The sequence below is a fragment of the Pyrus communis genome, chromosome 10 (genome assembly GCF_041283825.1).
Source record: "Pyrus communis isolate YQ-2024b chromosome 10, ASM4128382v1, whole genome shotgun sequence".
Classification (NCBI taxonomy): domain Eukaryota; kingdom Viridiplantae; phylum Streptophyta; class Magnoliopsida; order Rosales; family Rosaceae; genus Pyrus; species Pyrus communis.
This window is the reverse complement of record NC_142574.1, coordinates 18,080,951-18,102,082: the sequence shown is the minus strand read 5'-3', so window position 1 is coordinate 18,102,082 and position 21,132 is coordinate 18,080,951. Positions and strand designations below refer to the sequence as shown.

Genomic DNA, 21,132 nt, shown 5'->3' with positions numbered 1-21,132 from the left:
GCTGAGAAATTACAAATATCCCAACCAAAGTGAAATTACAAAATTGCTATCGACGTTCTGTGTTTCATAAAATCCGGGATGGTTCATTACATAATAACAGTTATCACTCAAGCATCGGTATGACACATCTGAAGCACTGTGTGAAAGGCCGTGTAGGACACCACTGTGTTAGACTGAGGTTGGTGAACGAGTTTTGGTGGGGCGAGAAAATGTCGACACCGCTAATGCAAGAGTATCGCTAAACGAATTCTAAGGATCGTGAGTATGAAATTGGTGACTTTGTATTTCTGAAATTGTCGCCCTGGAAGGGTGTGGTCCACTTTAGTAAGCGAGAAAAGTTGAGTCCTCGACATGTCGGCCCCTACAGAATCATAGAGAGAATTGGCAATGTTGCTTATACATTGGAGTTACCACCCGAAGTGTCGCAAATACACAATGTGTTTCATGTTTCCATGTATCGAAAGTACGTACCAGATCTATCTCATGTTTTGCAACCGCAATCGTTAGAAGTGAGTTAGGACATGAGCTATGTTGAGGAGCCAGTGGTAATCATCGACCGACAGGATAAAGAACTGAGAAACAATGGCATTCTGTTGGTAAAGGTGTTGTGGAGGAACCAAGCAATTGAGGAAGCGACATGGGAAATAGAAGAACTGATGAGAAATCAATATCCATACCTGTTTACTTGAGGTAGTAAATTTCGGGGACAAAATTCTCTTAAGGGGGTAGATTGTGATACCCCATGCTTAATTTTTAAGTATTTGTATTATTAAATGTGTGAATTTGCCAAATTACCCTCGTAGCATGAACGTTGACTTTCGTTGACCATATCGTCATGACGCGTATGACTAATTTTCGTAGTTTATTCTTTTTGTACTCAAAGAAATTTGAATTTGGAGCTAGAATGAAATTTTTACGATTTTCGAAACATCGAGGGTATTTCGGTAATTTCACGTTTGGAAGATATTTCATGTTTCGTCTTTAGTGGTCTTAATTTGTGAGCCACTAGGACCCATTTCTATACCCTTGTCCTCTGGCCCACCCTTTTTCCCGTGTGACCCCCTTCCTATTTTTCTGTCACTTATCTCTCTAAACTCTATTATCTTATCTTTCTCTCAACTCTCTCTGCTTTCTTTGAAACTAGCCCTCCCTGAAGGCGCACACACAGACAACAGCAAAAACAACGACAACAACCACCCCCACCACCACACTTGTGAACCCAGAAACGAAGGAAGACCCCCCAAGCTCTCTCTTTTCTTTGCACTGCCACTGTTCACGAAATCTCTTTGGTAAGTTCTCGCCTTTTTCCGGTGAAGGTAAGCCTCAAACATAGGCCAAAACTTGGGTCGTGTTTTGGTGTATGTTTGGGGGTAGTTTTAAAAAGTTTTGGTAACTTTTGGACGTAGGAAACTCACAGGGAAAACTTCCCTAAATTTTCGGTGAGGACAACCACTTTTCGTATCAAGCTTCATTTTGGCTTTTGAAACATTGGAAATGGTTGAGAAACGAGCTCAAACAGAGCTCGGGAAGTTAAGCCTAGATATCGACCAGTTTTAGGCCTCGCGAGGAAGGCGCACTCGTAGGTGCGTGAGGCTGCAAGTGGAGCACATGCACCTCGCCAGAGGTACTGTGCTCTACTACTGGCCAGCCACTTTTCCGGCGACCTAACTCGGAGCGTGCAATGGCGCATGGTCTTCTGGGCCGTCGCCACGTGGCGGCGTATGGGGGAACTCAACGTCCCTCCTTAGGTTTTTCAATGTCCTAAATCAGAATACGATGTCTGTTTTCCGAAATTCAATCTTCTTGTTAGAGTTTACTAATTAGTCATTTTTGTGCATAATTGCGTCATTAAAGGTGATCTTGTCCTCCTTATTGTTGAATGGCACTTTGGTAATGGAGTAACTGTGAGTGGACCCCTTCTAAAATGCATGATTTTATTACTAGAAATGCATACATGAAAAGCATGATTTTATGACTCTGTTTTATGAAACGTTTATGAGTTATCAGATTTACACTATATGAAATATCATGCTTTATCGAATTTACATTTACTGAAATATTTATGAACATGGATTTATGAAATGGTGTTTGAGCTATTGAGCTCCGATGATATATAATTTCAATAGATTATGTTCATGATTTTCTATGCTTACTTAGCAGGTATTCATACAATGTGCCTTCGGACGGGCGATGTATGTGCCTTCGGACGGGCGATGTATGTGCCTCCAAGCAGGCGATGGATGTGCCTTTGGGAGTTTATGATACCATTACTAAGCACACTATATATGATATATGTTTTATGAAGGTTTTATGGCATGCTAGGGTTTTTGGAAAACCTATTACTTATTATGCTATATGAGTTTTCTAAAGTTGGGAGTTAGTACGTTTGAAGGGTAATTGATTTTAGTATTATTTATATTAAACTTGGTCCACTCATGTTTTGGTTTGCGCCCTCTTTAGGATCTAGGAACGAGGCACACGAGCCGAGCTACGAGGCATTCCCATATCAGTGACTTTGTGTCCTCCCCTCTGCATAGGACATCTCTAGTAATTGCACTTTTTAATATCCCTTCCGCTTGTATTTTGAATTGGTAGTATGCTCTGAACATGTCCATGCATTATCACTTTTTAAATGTTTACAGTTGAATATTTTCCTTCTATCAGTGATCAGTACCTTATTATTATTATTATTTCGTTAAGGTGTGTATTTTGATTTTACCTCGCGTGGTTATAGCACGAAATTTATATGCATATTTTACATGTTCTCGGCATATGCATTAATTAAATGGCTTGTGTCACCCTCCGGTGTCGGCCAGCACGTGGCCATCCCATTGTCTTTCAAACATCGGGATCAAGGCATGTCACCTTGTATGTGCTTATAATATAGGGAGTAGTCCAACTTGCTCTTACAAGCACATCCAAGGTCCCTCTTTTTTCCAATGTGGGGATTCATACATAATAACAAATGTTAATAACTTACTTACCAGACAACGAATACCAAGGCATGTGAAGTGACTGTAAAACAATGTCAGTTAGGGTTTTGATTAGACCAATTGACATGAAGTATAACCAATTTATCTAAATTAATTAAGCTCTGTTTGATAACTGTTTTATTTTTTTTAATTATTATTATTAAGGGGAGAGGAAATGATTCTAATTATTACAATCATTTAGGGGATGCGAGAGTTTCGAACATCGGACGTTGATAAAAACCCAACACCCTATCTATTTTCAATTTAATTACGTGGGTAGTGCTATGGAGACTAAATTTGTAAATTAAATTTTGTAAACTGAATGACATAGAAGTTGATGATTGGATTATTACTTAATTTTAGATTGACGTGCTTATTGCTCATTAGTGACACATCATTTAGTTTACAAATTTAGTATGCGTAACATTACTCTAATTACACTAAAGGTGAATAAGTTTGGGAAAAAGGAGGGATGTAGAAGAGAAATGAAGGATTGTGGGGTAGAGATGTATAAGAAATGTATAAGGTAAGGCACACAAATGAAAACAAAAAAAAAAAAAAAAAACCCTAAAACCATTAGAAATAGGGGTGAAAAGTAAAATGGGCTGTGTGAATATCACACCCCAAGAAATATTCAAGAAATGTATTAGGAAAGACCTACATGAAAAGAAAAAAAGAAATAAAAAAACTAGTTTTCACTTTCAAGATTTTGATTTCATCATTCATTTTTTTTCCTTGTCTTTTATCCCATTTTCTCAATTTACTTTCTTCATATTTCAAATAAAAATGTCAAAATTTAAAACTGAAAACAAAATAATTATTAAACATGCTTTAAATTTTAAATTTTCCTCCCCTTGTTGGGAAAAACCTCATAATTTACCAATCATGTCAAATAATTAAGCGTCCTTCAACCCCAAGACTTTGGCTCATGATAGGGTTTATGCGCTGTAAGCTTAGGACTGGTTTGGTATTGCTGTGCTTTGAAAAAAAGCTGCTGTGAGAATAAGCGGCTGTGCTGTGAGAATAAGCGGCTGTGAAATAAAGCAGCAAAGTGTTTGGTAAACTTTTTTGTAAAAGTGCTTTTGGAAAAAAAAAACAGTATCATAGTGTTTGGTAAACTTTTTTGTAAAACAGCTGTGACTGTGTGAAATGACCAAAAAGGGTATATTACTAGATGTGCTATTAATTTAATTTTCTTAACAAATAAAAGTGAATTACTAAATATATTTTATTTTTAGAAGAAAAGTATTTATAAACTTTATCTTAAATATTAATTAGTATGACAAACTACTTTAATAGAAATATTTTAGAGTGAATAGCTAGGATTCATTAGTACAATATTGTTAATGTACTTGAAAGTAGTCTAATTAGATGCATTCATCAAACTTGTTGCTATTCTATTTCTTAATGCCTCTATCTCATGTGATCCTTCAACTTGATAATTTTGATATTCATCATCATCATCATCACTACTATCGCTTTCTTCGCAAAAGTCCCTGGGGTCATCAAAATGACGATCACGTTCAGAATACCTCCGTATGTAGTTATGAAGAGCCATTGTAGCAATGACAATCTTCACTTGCTTATTGAATGGGTAATTAGGCATATCCCTTAAAATTGCCCATCTTTTCTTCCATACCCTAAAAGTTCGTTCAATGATGCTCCTAAGAGAAGAATGCCTGTGGTTGAATACCTCTTTGTGACCCGTTGGTTCGGCACCCCTACGAAAGTCCGGGAGGTGATATCTTTCACTTTTATATGGTCCGAAATAACCTCTCATTTGTGGGTACCCCGCATCTACCAAGTAATATTTTCCTGACAATTGAAAATTTGTTTTGTATTGTAATAATTATACAAAGCAAGTATGTAAAATGTTATAATAAGAGTATTAAGATTACCATTTGGAGGCTCAGAAAAGTTTAAATTTGGATTCCGTAGCACGGATAGAAAAACCCTTGTATCATGTGCAGTGCCTTCCCATCCGGCACAAGCAAATGTGAATTGCATGTCAAAATTACATGCAGCCATAACATTTTGAGTCGGTATTCCTTTCCTACCAATGTATGGAACTTGATCCGGAGGTGGTATTGAAGCCTCAACATGCACTCCATCTATGGCACCAATACAATCCTAAAAATAATAATATAAAAGAAAATCGTCAACCTACACTTGTAGTTTGCAAATAAGTTAGAATACGAGTCAAATTTTACCTTAAAATAAGGCATGTATCTTGTATCTCTCCTTATTTCTGGGGGAATGCCACGAAACTCCGAATCCATTGGTTTGATAATATCTATTGCCATCTTACATACGATATCCAACATAGCACCAAAATATCTACTAACAGTCTCACCAGAATGTTGAAATCTTTCTTGAGCTAATCTATTTTTCACACCATGTCCCAACATATGCAAGAACATTCCTAATATTTCAGTTGCATTCATTTTCCTTGAACCTTTCAATCCATAATTAGTTTGCAAGTCATTGGATAATCTATAAAAGACATCTTTGTTCATCCTAAACATTCTATAGCATCGCACATCATTTCCTTGCAGTACTTCCATCAACCAAATATTACCTGTATGGGAAGAATTCATACATGGAGTTTTGTGGACATATTTTAAATAATATGTTTCAACAGCTCTCGCTACAGCGCATATAATTAGACCATCCTCCAACTCCTCAACATCATCATCAGAGGTGTTCATATTGAATATACCTGTAACCTAACACATAATTCAACATTCCATAAGTCATAATCCAACAATCACTAAGAAGTCATAATCCGACATTCAAGAAGAAGTCAATCCAACGTTTAACAAGAAATCATAATCCAACATTCAATAAACACAAAATACAAGCAACATTCAACACATAGTCTTAATGCAAAGTACAAACTACACAAAGTTCTAATTCATAGTTATAGCTTCTTATTGTTCCTTGTTGAACATATATTTCAACCAAGTCAGCTGGACTTCAGGATCTTGTATCGTAAACACCTCTCGCTTCTCTGCAGAACAAAATAAACATGTAGCAAACAACCATAACTCGCTAGGTGGCTCACAACAAGGCAATTGTGCAACAACCGCTAACACTTCCGGAATACTACTACCTATATGCAGCGACCTCATCAATGAGTTTGCAGAACTCCTAGTTTCATAAGCTTCAACAAGACGGTCAATTTGACCACAAAGTTTTGCAGCACCTCCAATTTTTTCCCTTTCTTATCAACCTTCTTCTTTTGCAATTCTCCTTGGTTAGCCGCTCTTTTTTTTCCCTTCCTACTTGCTTGCCTTAGATCCTGCATAGTCACAGTTTCTTCCTCATCATATGAATCAATTTGTCCTACAGATTCCTCTCTTGACTCTGGTGGTAGTACTCCAGATGAAGGTGCCCAGGCATGTTCACCGGTAGCAATTGTACTCAAGAACATCCTATCTAACTTGTCCTCCATCTCAGGACTAATGCCTTTTTTTCGCAATTTTCCATATTCTTTGTTTATCTACAAGTAAGAAAGAATATGGTTAATACATATTGCATGATATCATAATACATATTAAAAGATAAATACACAAACCTGAATTTTATTGTTCCACCACTCCTCAGAGGCATCAACGGTACCCTTGCTTGAATTCCACCCTAGGCCAGTTTCTTTACCAACTAATTCTTTCCACAACTTCCACTCATTTTTAAGTACATCCCACTTATTTTTCAGTTGCTTTTTTTCATAATCATGCCCTGTCTCTGCCTTGAAGTTAGCTCTAATATTTGCATATCATTCTTTGTCAAAGTGAGTGCCCGGACGATGTCCGGCCTCAACCTCCTTGATGCAAACATCACAAATATTGATATATTGTGCGCATTCCATGTAGCTACAGGATTTGACGAAGATGCCCCCTTCTTTGCCATCGATACCAACTACTAATTTGTATAAATACATACATACATATATATATATATATATATATATTAAAACACGAACAAATGATATTGTAATATAACCAAGAAATAACCGATAAATGATCCACATACAACTACAAATACATTACATCACAGATTGGGTTCACAGTTTGTATATATACATACATATAAATACACACACACACACACACACACATATATATATATATATATATATATATATATCAAGAAATAACCAATAAATGATTACATCACAGTTTGGGTTGTTGATATAATATCAAACCAAAAGGAGGTTTAGGCTCTGAATGAGTGGAGAGTTATTTTTAGCTTACTACTCAATGTCAATCGTGGCTTTTACACTTTAAAAGATATCTATTCACAGAGATGGGGAGCTAGACAAATGCTGTGATTGATGACTAAATTTTTCTGGAGTCACCATGAACTTTAATTGCCTTCTAACTTTTGATCCTCGTTCAAATAGTTATTAGGCCTTTATGGGCCACTAGATTTCATTTTGGTTAATGTTTGTCAAATGTTATAAGAATTACAACGTTCTATATGTAAAGGACGACATGCTCCCTAAAATTTATGTTTATTTCTATCTCAAATGCTCCTTTGAGTAGTTAGACAAGTTAATAATCATTCATAGATAACGTTCTATATGTCCTTGCAAGTATTTTCTTACTTTTGCATTTGGGTGGAGAGAGAGAGAGAGAGAGAGCTTAGTTTGAAGTTCTTTTAGGCCTGCTAGCCAATTAAACATGATCACTTTTGTTTCACATACAGTATAGAAGTTAACAGTTGTAGGTTGCATGCAGCGCACAACTGCTGAAAGATCCATTTGTATCCTTTATGTCTTGCTCTGTGGGTGGCTGAGTCCCCAAAGAACATACTAATGTGGTACATAATTTGACAAAAAATTGACTTTTATGTAGTGCCGAGTCCAAGGTAAAGATGCGTTCTTCACTTAGTCGTGTTTGGGGACAGCGTTTGAAGTGGAAACAGTTAAGGGAGAAGATTTTTCTTTCATCGTCGACAATATCACAGTTTGGGTTCACAGTTTGTAATACAAGAGATTACAGTTTGTAATACATATACATACATATACATACAAAAGATTACATCACAGACTTCGGTGCAGTTTGTAATATATATACAGTTTGATACATATACATACATATACATACAAAAGACACTTCCTCTTCACACCATAAAAGTCCAAAAACCTCAAGGGAAAATAATCCTCCAAATTAAACCTATAAATCAAGTCGTACCCTTCTTGAACTAGCAACATTAGCGTTCGATTGGTGCTAACCTCCTTCTCTGAACCTAAATAATTAGTGCCAAATACACTCTGGATTATGTTATCTAAAGAACCCTTCTGCAATATTGCTTTCAATCCCACAACCCTATTTTCCTTCATCTCATCCCAAATTATCACAATTTGGGTTCACAGTTTGTAATACAAGAGATTACAGTTACACGATACAACGATAAGTGTGCTGAAAAGGAAAATACAGAACAGAAGAAACTTTACTTATCACCAGGCCTTTATAACCAGTCAATCCAGATCCAAAGTAGACACCTGAAACTAAGTTGTATCAAAATTTCATTGATTTTCGAGTTCGGGAAGTGTAAGAAAATTTAAAACTAAAACAGGTATGCAGCTGTGTTTAAAACAGGTATGCAGCTGTGTTTAAATGCTCCTGTAAAAACAGTTTCAGCAACACCAAATTACATACATACATACATATATAAATGATCCCTCACTGCAGTTGTGTTTAAATGCTTTAGCTATAGCTCGGGACTCCTTGAGGTGATTAAAAAAAAAAGCTACTATGAAAATAACCCCCACATGAAAAAATACAAAACTGGAATCCAAATGATAGACAATTTTAAAAAAACAAAACAAAAACAAACAAAAAAAATCTAATGTGAGCTGCAACTTAATTTCATACTCAGTTTGGAAACTCATCTATTCCTGATCAAGTTCGTATTATCTCTAATATGAACAAAATCATGAACAGATAAACAAAACCTAGAGGTGATAATCACATAAACCTAAGAAGTTCTTGTTCCCTTTTCTATTTATTTCCTCTTTCTGTTTCCAATAAACAAAGGACAAAAGAAATTGAAACAAAAGCTGTTTCAAATTCTTCTTCCGGATTTGTTTTGATATCTTCCCAGTCGACTCAATTTGTATCATTAGTGAAAGGGAAAATACAATGGCATCATGTAAAAAAAAAATTAAGCTTTCCAGCAAAAACCAAAGAGAGTAATAATCAAATTTATTATAACTTGTGCTATTATATTATATCAAGGAAAACAAACCAGAATTTTGGAGAATATAAACCCTCTAACTTCTTGGCTGCGATCTTCAATCCTGCGATCTTCTAATGTGTCACCTGCAACATAAACCCGGAACTTCTGAGGAATATTTTGACCCAAAAAACACATGACAAATCAGAAGCACAGTTCACAGATTAGAAGCAGAGCAAAGCAAATTATCCCTTACATAAACCCAAATCAGAAGCAGACCTTCTTCAAAAAAACGAATACAGAAGTAATCAAACTTCTCTCTCAATTTTTTTTTGTTTCCTCCACAAACCCTAATTTTTTCCCCAATTAATTTTTTCCCAATTAAATTTTTCCACAAACCATATCACCTTCCCCAATTAATTTTTCCCCACCCTCCATCCCCAATTGTTTTTCCCGACACCCATACCCTCATCCCTTTGCTCTTCCCACCCCTCGTTCCCTAATCTCCCCATCCCTAATTTGAAAAATCCAAACAAATAAATAACAAATTTTTACAAGAGAAGCTTACCTGGAGAAACCTGGAGAACGAGAGAACGAGTTTGCTAGTTTTTGGAACGAGAGAACGAGAGAGATCGCTCTGGTTCGGGTTATGCGAGAGAGCTCTGAAAGGTGAAGAGCGTGCGAGAGAGCTCTGAAAGGTGAGAGCGTAGGTGAAGGGAAAGGAGGGCAGTTTTGGGTTATTCAATATTTCATTAAACGTGTACACTGTTCACCCGTGTGTGGGTGAAAATAAGCTGCTTTTGGAAGCTGCTATTTGCAGCTTCTTGTCATCTCCTGGTTTTGGGCTTTTTTTCACCCTCAACTTTGAAACAAAGCTGTTTTTCAAAGTTTACCAAACACCAAAAATTTTCATAGCTTTTTTTTTAATCACCTCAATCCCAAACAGGCCCTTAATACGTTCATACGGTTGTAGGTTGGGAGAGATACGACTTGATAAGTAATGATTAGAGAGACTGGCCACACAAACAACTCACTATTTCATACCCCTTCACATTTTTCATTTCAAAATTTGGACGCAATTTAGATTCTTCGTTCTCGAATGCCACCTGTTTACATGCCATTTTAATTGGAGCCACACACCATCTGATTAATTTAATTAATCTCAATGAATGTTATCTCTTTACCTAATCACGAATCTATGATAAACACATATAACATATATAAACCTAGATACCTCTTTAAACGGGTATATGCGTCGTCTTCATTAGCACCAGCCTCCAACCTAGATATCTTTTTAAACGGGTAGGTGTCCTTATAATAAATAGTTCACTACTAATTGAATTGAGACGTTTCGTACAAAATTTCATATTTATTGGTTTGTATAAGCAGTCAAGTTGTGGATTGTGAACATTAATTAATAGCAACGCCACATGACTGAAATTTTGACATGGTATCATAGTGGACCAAAAGTAAATTAAGTTTGAAGTCCAAAGATGACACCCGAATCAAATATCTTAAACTCAAACAAAAAAGGTTCACCAATGTGGAAACCCCGACTTCGAAGTCCCGAGTTTAGAGTTGGACACTTGAATTTTAACCCCAAAGTCCCGAGCAAATCAAATCCCCAAATCCCAAATCGGAAACCTACAATGCAATCTCATGAAGCTAAACCTCCCTTATAATGAATGATTCAACTAATAAGTGCATTGAGCCATTTTGTATAAAGCCACACACCTATTTGGTTTGAACAAATTGAGTTTGGACTTGGAAACCTGAATAGTAACCGTGAATTCCAGAGTCGAGCACTTGAATCAAATCCATGAAACTCAAACCGGGAGCCTATAATCAAACCTCACGAAGCTAAATCTCCCTTATAATGAATGACTCCACAACTAAATGCATCGGGTCATTTATTCATAAAACCACACACTTACATATTGATTTGAAAAATGGATTAAGTTATAGACAGTATCAATGAGATTTGTAGTGATCCACTCGTGTATGAAACTTTAACAGTTTCCACTATTAGTAGGTTTTTGTTCGTTCAAAAAGAAAAAAAAAAGTAGGTCTTTGTATTGTGACAATTGCAATCCATGGCTCAGCAAACATGTATATCCGCAATCAGGTTAAACTCTATAAATAAAATGTGTCGGAAAGAAAAATAACCTAGATCTTGAAAACATCAAATGACATGAAAAATTCTAGTTACCAAAGAATGAACACACCAAGGCGCGTGATTTGACGTGAAACAATGTCAATTAGGGGTTTCGATTAAAATCAAAGTTTTAAAATACCTAGGCGCTATAGAAAAAAATAGAATGTAATAAAAGTCAATAAGCTCAATAAGTAAATTAACAAATTACAAATATATAAGAACAGATTTCACAACTGAATTAATTTAACAAATTTCTTTGGGTAGCTTACTCGTTACCCACTTTAATTTAATTAGTTAATTAAAAATAAAGAACTTGAAACCACCTAGTGTGCCGCCTAGACCGCCTAGACTGCCTAGTCCTTCCCCAATTTTAGTGATTGTTTTGCCAAAAAATGCCACAAAACTCCACTAGCAACCGTCTAGGCTGATTTTCAAAACACTGATTAGAATCAATCGACATTGAGCCTTGTGTAGCAGGCCTCACTGGCTCCACCTTGCTCTTACAAAAACAAACAAAATCTCAGTATTATGTATTAATTGTCCACCCCTAGAAACCACACCCTAAGAGTTGGTTTCTAGGAGTTTAAGCTTGATAAGTTAATATAATTGTAAGTTGAGAGAGATAAGACTAGTGATTAGAAAGACAGACTATAGAAACATTTTGGCAATTGATAATTTGAAGCAACGCAAAATATGAAACTAGAGAGTTTTCTCTTGACCACCATATGGATTCTCATTTACAAAGCATTATAATTTGAACCAAACACCACTGTGATTAATTTAATCAATCTCAAAGAATGTTTTCTCTTTACTTAATCATAAATCTAAGATAAAATATAACTGATAGAGACCTAGATATCCCTATTTAAACGTGTGCACACGTCGTTTTCATTAGCACCAGCCTCCAGCGCCACTATGTACTATGTAGGGCTTTCGCATGTGAGCCGTCGGTGCGTGTCACGATCCATTCATACGTACCTACAATTAAATAAATGAATGAACATATAAAAATTTCACAATATAATACCTAGTCATTGAATAAGTAATCGAAGTTTGTAGTGCAGCGATCAACTTCAAAATGAGACCTTGTTTTATGATATTTTAGAAGTTATAGATATTTTGATGCGTAAACTTGATATGCATTGTTGACTTGTTTTTTGTTAGCTTAAGCTTTTGATGTTTAATTGTTCTTCGGTTGTCTTTCTCCCCTTATCTAACTAGATCTATACATGAGTGTTGATTCTAAAAATTACAAAGCTTATTTGATGCATGAGCCGATCAACTATTCAGCTAACTACGTCCTTTTTATGAATGCGGGCGTGCCAACTTGCGATCGAGCTTGGTTAGGCAAGTAGAATAGATGTGGTGGTTGTAAGGATATGAAGGTTCCAGATGATGACAGGTGTCAAGAAGTTAAGCATTAAGTTGTTAAGTTGTTAAAACCAGTTAGTGGAGTGTACTTAGTGTGTAAGAAAAGGCTATGACAATATATTATACTTGTAGTGCTACTGCAAATTCATTCATTTAATACAATTGAGATATTATTCAATGATAGTTTTCTTCCCTTCGAAACTTCATCTTTTCTCTCTCTCTATATATGCTTTATCTCTCTGATAACACCATTGCAGAAGCTTCATCTTCTACATCTTGACATGGTATCAGAGCTAGTTGAGGATTCGTTTCTTCGATCCTAAGGTATTGTGCAATTTGAAACCCTAATTTTTCAACGACTTTTCAAGAAATTGCTCAATTCTTTGAACTTGTGATAGAACTATGGTGACTTCTACTCAGTTGCAAATTGTGCAATCTCCGATTATGAATCTCATTCCGAATGTGAATACATTTGTTACTGTGAAGTTAGATGATATACGAATTATCTTGTTTGGCACTATCAATTACAATTGTTACTTGAAAGTCATGGAATTCTTGGATTTGTGGATGGATCTCGTCGATGTCCTTCTCGATTTGAGAAAGACTCTGAGGTTTAAGGAGTTGAAACTGATGACTTTCAAATCTGGAAAATGCATGATCGTGCTCTCATGCAACTCATCATTACAACACTGTCTCCCACTGCTATGTCCTGTATTATTGGATGCGTGACTTCATATGATATGTGGACTAATTTGAAGGACAGATTTTCTACTGTCACCAAGGCTAGTATTTTCCAGATGAAAACTAAATTGCAGAATTCAAGAAAGGTGTTGATTCTGTTTCTCAATATCTTCAACGCATCAAAGATCCTAGAGATCATTTGTCAGCTGCTGGTGTTACTTTTGAAGATGATGATGTGGTAATTTTAGCCCTCAAGGGTTTACCAGTTGAATATAATACTTTTAGAACTGTTATTCGCGGCAGAGATAATGTCATCTCCCTAAAAGACTTCAGAACGCAACTATTGGCAGAAGAAGCAACCATTAAAAATAGTACAATTTCTGAGAGTTTTGTCATTGCTATGCTTGCTCAAAGCAATAATGGGAAAGGGAAAGCACTAATGCTTGGAGATAATGTTTCTGGTAGCTCTTCTGGCGAATCATCTCAGTCCCAGGCTTATAATTTTGGCTCTTTTAGTGGTTCTGACTTTGGAAGTTTGTCACGTCCCAATGGAGGTTTTACTGGTTCATCTGGTTTTTCTAATTATAATGGCGGCTTTCCTACTTCTGGCTTTTGAGGAAGAGGAAAAGGACGAAACAATTTTCATTCTCCCTTCAGATTCAATGGTGCCTCTAATAATGGTGCTGGAATTCTTGGCTCACCAAAGCCTCATGTCTCTACCTGTCCCGAGCATGGCTTTGATATTCATGTGTGTCAAATCTGTAACAAAGAGGATCACCTAGCTTCAGATTGTTTTCAACGGCATTCTAGCTCCATTTCTTCATCCTCCAGAGTTCAATGTCAGATTTGTTGGAAGTTTGGCCACACTGTTATTCGGTGTTATCACAGGGCAAATTTCTCTTACCAAGGGAGACCACATTCCTTTAATCTCATTGCCATGCACACCACTTATCAGCCTCTGCACCTCAGGAATCTTTTTGGGTGGCTGACACGGGTGCTACTTCACACATGACCTCAGATCTTGCTACTCTCAATCTGGCAGAACCATTTCCTGGCAATGAAACAATCACCACAACTAGTGGTACAGGTTTGAAAATCTCTCATATTGGTTCCACTACCTTGAAAACTCCTAGTTATGCATTTGAGTTGAAGAAAATATTGCATGTGCCTCATTTGTCTCAACATCTATTATCCATATACATATATATATATATATATATATATATATATATATATATATATTATGTAAAGACAACAAATGCAGATTCATTTGTGATGAATTCTGTTTTTTGGATTTAGGACAAATTCACAGAGACAATCCTCCTGCAGGGACTGTGTAGAAATGGTCTTTACCCTATACCTTTCCATGTTCCACACCACCAATTTTCTCAAGCACAAAAGTACACTGCATCATTCAAGCACCAAGCATGCTATCTTGGACAACAAGTCAAAATAAATTTGTGGCACAAACGATTAGGGCATCCATCCAACATTGTTGTTTCTACAATGTTGAGTCAATCTAAAATCCCTACATCTGTTGATAATGTGTCTTCTCTTTGTACATATTGTCTCGAAGGCAAGTTCACCAAACCGCCATTCATTTTTCCTGCAAATAAAGTTGTAAAACCCTTAGAAGTGATACATAGTGATGTTTGGGGGCCTTTTTCTACTGTCTCAGTTGAAGGTTACAAATATTATGTAAGTTTTGTCGATGAATGTACCGGGTTTACCTGGATCCATTAGTAAATAAAAGTGAAGTTTACAGTGTCTTTGTTCACTTTTATAACTTCTTAGTTACTCAATTCTTTGCCCATGTTAAAGTTTTTCAAAGTGATGGTGGTGGTGAGTATACAAGCCACAGATTTACACAGTTTTTACTTGATAAAGGTGGCATACATCATAAGTCATGTCCCTATACCCCAAAGTAGAAAGGTCTAGCTGAAAGAAAGCATAGACACATTCTTGAGACTGCTATTACCCTTTTACAAACTGCTGCATTACCATCACAGTATTGGTTTCATGCTTGTGCCATTTCTGTGTATTTGATCGATAGGATTCCTTGTCAAACTTTAAAGATGTTATCTCCTTTTTCTTGTTTGTTTGGCACTCTACCAACACTTTCTCATCTTAGAGTGTTTGGTTGTGCATGTTTTCCATTGTTAAAACCCTACAACTCTTCCAAGTTACAACCCAAAACTGCACAATGTGTTTTTATAAGGTATGCAAGCCATTATAAGGGTTACTTATGTCTTAATCCAATCTCTGGAAAAATCCTTGTTTCAAGGCATGTATTGTTTGATGAGGAGAGATTTCCTTATTCTTCTCTGATTCAATCTGTTGGTGCATCTTCATCATATAAACCTCCATCATCATTTGCACTATACACTCCACCTTTGGTCACTTCACAGAATGTCACAGTTTCATCACTTCCCACCCAATATTCTTTTTTACCCTTTCAAGCCACAAAGTTCTCATATATTGCAACCCGTAATGCCTCAGAGTGTTCCAATACACATATTCCTAAAGCTCCAGAATCTTTTCCTACCACATTATCCACCTTTGAATCATCTACACAGTCTGTTGTCCCTAGTGATCTAGATTTTCAACTGAAAATCTGCAAGTTGTCATTCCTCTTCCTACTGTGAATTTGTACCCTATGCAAACTAGGTCCAAAAGTGGGATAAGTGAAAAGAAGGCTTTCTCTGCGAGTGTTCAGTCCTCTATTGATATTATAAAACCTAAAACTTTTAAGGCAGCTACTAAAGTTCCTGAATGGAAAGTTGTTATGCAAGAAGAAATAGATGCTTTGCATGCTCAAAATACCTGGACATTGGTTCCCATGCCTCTAGATAAGAATTTAGTGGGTTGCAAGTGGGTTTATAGACTCAACAGGCATCCAAATGGTTCCACAGCCAAATATAAGGCTCGATTAGTAGCTAAAGGCTAAAGTCAAGAAGAGGGTATTGATTATAATGAGACCTTCAGTCCAGTTGTTAAACCTACAACAGTTAGGTTAATCTTAGCCTTGGCTGCACAATTTAAATGGTCATTAAGGCAGTTGGATGTTAAAAATGCATTTTTGCATGTTGATCTTCATGAAGAAGTATATATGTCTCAGCCACAGGGGTTTCAGTGTGTTAATCATCCTTCTCATTATGTTTGTAAGCTCAACAAGTCTTTGTATGGTTTGAAACAAGCTCTTCGAGCTTGGAATGAGAAATTCACTAGCTATTTGCCTGGATTGGGTTTTAAATCTTTACTTGCAGATCCTTCCTTATTTATTCAACACTCTTCTCTTAGCACTGTGGTTCTTTTGTTATATGTGGATGATATCATCCTTACTGGGAGCTCTTCTGAGTTAATTGATACAGTTATTACAGACTAGACAAAGGCATTTAATATGGAGGTTCTGGGGCACTTGCATTATTTTTTGGGTTTGGAAATCAATTATTTGTCTACAAGTCTATTTGTTTCTCAAACCAAGTATATTAAAGATCTACTTCACAAGGTTGATTTACAGGACTCAAAACCATGTGCTACTCCCTGTTTACCCTGTCACAGGTTACTTAAATCTGAAGGTGTTGCTTATCACAGCCCTGAACAATACAGAAGTATAATAGGTGCTTTGCAGTATTTAACGTTCACTCAGCCTGATATTGCTTTCTCAATAAATCAGTGTTGTCAGTTTATGCATAGTCCTATGGATTCTCATGTTATGGCTGTTAAGCGAATCTTAAGGTATCTCAGTGGTACTTTGGATTATGGCCTTCATTTTCAATCTGGAAACCTGCACTTGCAAGCTTATAGTGATGTTGACTGGGCTGGTGATCCCAATGATAGGAGGTCTACATCTGGACACATTGTTTATTTTGGTTCCAGTCCCATCTCTTGGGCTTCTAAGAAGCAACATACAGTCTTTAGGTCCTCCATAGAGGCAGAATATCGAGCTCTTGCCATTGCAGCAACAGAGTTGGCATGGATTAAGCAGCTGCTATGTGATTTGCATATTCCTCTTAGTGTTGCCCCAGTGATATATTGTGATAATATATCGGCTATTGCTCTATCATCTAATCATGTGTTCCATTCCAGAGTGAATCATATAGAAATAGACTACCATTTTGTCAGAGAGAGAGTTATTCCTCAATGTTCAACATGTTTCTTCCAATGAGCAGTTTGCAGACATCCTCACCAAGGTCTTGTCTAATTCTTTGTTTCATCAACATTGTTCCAATCTTATGCTTGGCTCATCCAAGCATATGATTGAGGGGGGATGTAAGGATATGAAGGTTACAGATGATGACAGGTGTCAAGAAGTTAAGCATTAAGTTGTTAAGTTGTTAAAACCAGTTAGTGGAGTATACTTAGTGTGTAAGAAAAGGCTATGACAATATATATACTTGTACTGCTACTGCAAATTCATTCATTCAATACAATTGAGATATTATTCAGTGATAGTTTTCTTCCCTTCGAAACTTCATCTTCTCTCTCTCTCTCTCTCTCTCTCTATATATATATATATATATATATACATATATGCTTTATCTCTCTGATAACACCATTGCAGAAGCTTCATCTTCTGCATCTTGATAGTGGTGTGGTATTAAACGTGTTGCTGACTTTTGGACTTGAACGACTATGGTTGAGGAAGGAACGCCTCTCAGCCTAGGATTTTAGAACCTGAAGTTACATAATTCATTGTGAAGTTCAAGATTTTCTACACCAGATTTTGCAGCTTCAACTATATTTGTGAGAATATAAGTGCACCAAATCAGTATGAGGCTGTATGAGCAAAGATACTCAAAGGAGAAGTATCTTTATTGTGAACGTCGTTTTCTCTCCTCGGCACAAATCGGACATTTCAGGATCAAACAGTGAGTAAACCTAATATACGCTATTGTCTTATTCCTGTTGGTTTATATTGTTGTAACTAATAACCAATATAACAGAATTGCCACATGGCATTATCTAGAAGATGGGGTAGTTAATACAGGTAGAAGGGTACTGTTGTAATTAGTCCTTATGGGTATATAAGGAGTAATAGGGTTCTCATTTGTGGTAAGAAAGCATTGTAAGAATTTCTGAAAGTATTAATACATACTCTCTTTCTTCCTCTTTATCTCTCCTCATCTTCTTCTTCGTTTCTGGTATCCATTGTTGTTCACAGCTTCTCTGTGTTAATATGGTATCAGAGCCGGTTTAGGCTCGTCGCCATTTTCGGTTCTGGTGAAGACTTCCGCTGGTTTGGGTGCTATCTTGAAGATTGGGTGCTCGAAGATTGGGTGTTTGGTGGTTATCTGGAACGGCGTTCTTAGGAGATTTGGTGGTGCGTTTTTCAGCGAATCAGGTGTATTTGTTTCTTTCTTGGGGCTATGATTCAATCTGTTGGAATTTGATTGAAGTTGGGTCAATTTGTTGGAATTCGATTAAAGCGAAGATTTGGGGTTTTTGGTAGAATCTTGATGTGTTGATTTCTGTTCTTGTTATTCTATGTGTTTGTTCCTTGGAGTATCATTCTCTAGGACTTGTCGATTTAAAGAAGAAAGTGTCATTTTTTCTATGAATCTTGGAGTTTTAATCTCCTGAGCTGTGTTTGTTCCTTGGAGTATCATTCTCTAGGACTTGTCGATTAAAACAAGAAAGTGCCATTCTTTCTATGAATCTTGGAGTTTCAATCTCCTGTGCTGTGTTATATTGGAGTATCAATCTCCTGGTTTGGTGTCTTTAGTCGAAGTGTGTAATTTGGGTTGTGATTTGGGGTGTTATTCTCCTTACTTGGGTAGTGTTTTGTGAATTTTTCGAAGTCAGTTGTGTGTTCTTTGTTTGGTAATTTTTTGGTTTGCTCAGAGTTGTGGTTGATTGAATTCTTTTCAATGGCGTCTTCTTCATTCAAGATTGAGAATTTGTTGGGTATGCTGACTATAAAACTTCGAGATGATAATTTTGCCAAATGGGCCTTTCAGTTTCAGTCGGTTCTTAAAGGGTACAAATTGTTTGGTCATTTTGATGGTACGATTGGTTGTCCATCAAAGTATGCCGTGAGTTCAGAGACTGGTGTTACAAGGGAGATTACCACAGCGTTTCTTGATTAGGAGTCTACTGATATGGCTCTTATTAGTCTGCTACTTGCTACATTAACAGATGAGGCAATGGAGTATGTCTTGGGGTGCAGGACTGCTTTTGAAGCATGGTCAAATCTTGTTGAAAGATATGCTTCTGTTTCGAAGTCTCGGGTTAACCATTTGAAAACAGAGTTGCATACGATTCAGAATGGGGCAGATAACATTGATAAATACTTGTTGCGTTTGAAGAATATCAGAGATCAGTTAATGGCTGCAGGGGAGACAGTTTCTGACAATGATATTATCATTGCTGGGCTGGCAGGTTTACCTAAGGAATATGGTGTTATTCGCACAGTTATCTTGGCACGGGAATCTTCCATTACCTTAAGGGAATTTCGTGCTCAACTACTTGGAACTGAAAAGGAGATTGAAGGGGAAATGAATCTGCTGCCTCAGAATATGGCTGCTCTTTTTGTTCAGGGTGCTCAGTCTGGGCAGAATACTAGTTTGGGTTCTGTCATGTATGGAGGTGGATCTTCGAGTGGTGCATCTTCGTCAAATTCTCAACACCATGCTCATATACCTGCTACTACAGCAGGCACTATTGTTCAGCAACCACAGGGTTCATGTAATAATGCTCATCAACATGGTGTGGAGTCCCAGATGTTTGGTTCAAATACTTGTCCTCCAGGGCATCATGATCAATCTTGTGGATATGGTTTTGTAGCTCACTCTCATTCTGGTCAGCAGCATGGGTTCAAATCTCAGACCTACAATGGGGGTTACAGGGCTGGAAATGGTGGTTAATTCAGGAATAATAGCAGCAACTATAGAACTGGTAATCATTTCAGAGGACGAGGGTTTTATGGTGGAAATAGTCCTTACTCTTCAAGGACAAGACAAGTTCAGAATGTTACTGGGTCGTGGTCCGGCAATGCAGAAGCTAGAACCAATGTTGTAGTTGAGTGTCAAATCTGCAATAAAAGAGGTCATACTGCAGTGAACTGTTTTCACAGAAATACAGGAAATACACCAGCTGGTTTCATTATGGAGTGTCAGATATGTGGGAAAATAGGACATTTTGCGCTTGACTGTTTTCATCGGGCCAACTACACATATCAAGGTCAGCCACCTCCAGCCTCACTGTCTGCCATGAATGCACAACAAACATCTCAGGCTCCTCCTCAGGATTTGTGGATTGTGGATTCAGGTGCTTCACACCACATGACTGCAGATATAAATGCATTAAATCAAGTGGCTCCTTATCAAGGGTCTGATAATATAACCATTGGTAATGGTTCAAGTATACCAATTAAGCATATCGGTTCCTCTGCAATTCATACTCCTGATCATTCTCTTATTCTCAGTAAAGTTCTTCATGTTCCAAATATTGCCAGAAATCTTCTTTCAGTTAAACAATTGTGTGCAGATAATAATAGTTGGTTTATATGTGATGAGTGTGAGTTCTTTGTGCAGGACAAGAAGACAAGGAAGGTGGTGTATCACGGAAAGAGTAAACTAGAAGAGTTATTTCAGATTCCAGTGGTTAAAGCGTCTAGAGGGCACAAGTTTGTTACAAGAGATCCAGTGGCTTACTTGGGGAAACTGGTGAAATCAGATATTTGGCATCAAAGGTTGGGACACCCTGCCCATGATATTGTGGCTGCAATGTTAAGGCAATCTAAGGTTTTACACAAGTTAGATGAGACTTATG

The 21,132-nt window shown here is 36.9% G+C and overlaps 1 protein-coding gene and 1 pseudogene across 1 annotated transcript; one reads left to right on the top strand and one right to left on the bottom strand.

Moving 5' to 3' along the window:
• Nucleotides 1–4,260: 4,260 nt before the first annotated feature.
• Nucleotides 4,261–5,680, bottom strand: LOC148693627 (uncharacterized). The gene is made up of 3 exons (XM_088678690.1): nt 5,183–5,680; nt 4,871–5,102; nt 4,261–4,787 (listed from the first exon to the last, which is right to left on the bottom strand). The coding sequence occupies exons 1-3, from the start codon at nt 5,678–5,680 to the stop codon at nt 4,336–4,338; spliced, it is 1,182 nt and encodes a 393-aa protein (XP_088534816.1). The 3' UTR covers nt 4,261–4,335.
• A 7,211-nt stretch (nt 5,681–12,891) lies between these two features.
• On the top strand, nt 12,892–19,448 carry LOC148693626 (uncharacterized; annotated as a pseudogene).
• Nucleotides 19,449–21,132: the final 1,684 nt, after the last annotated feature.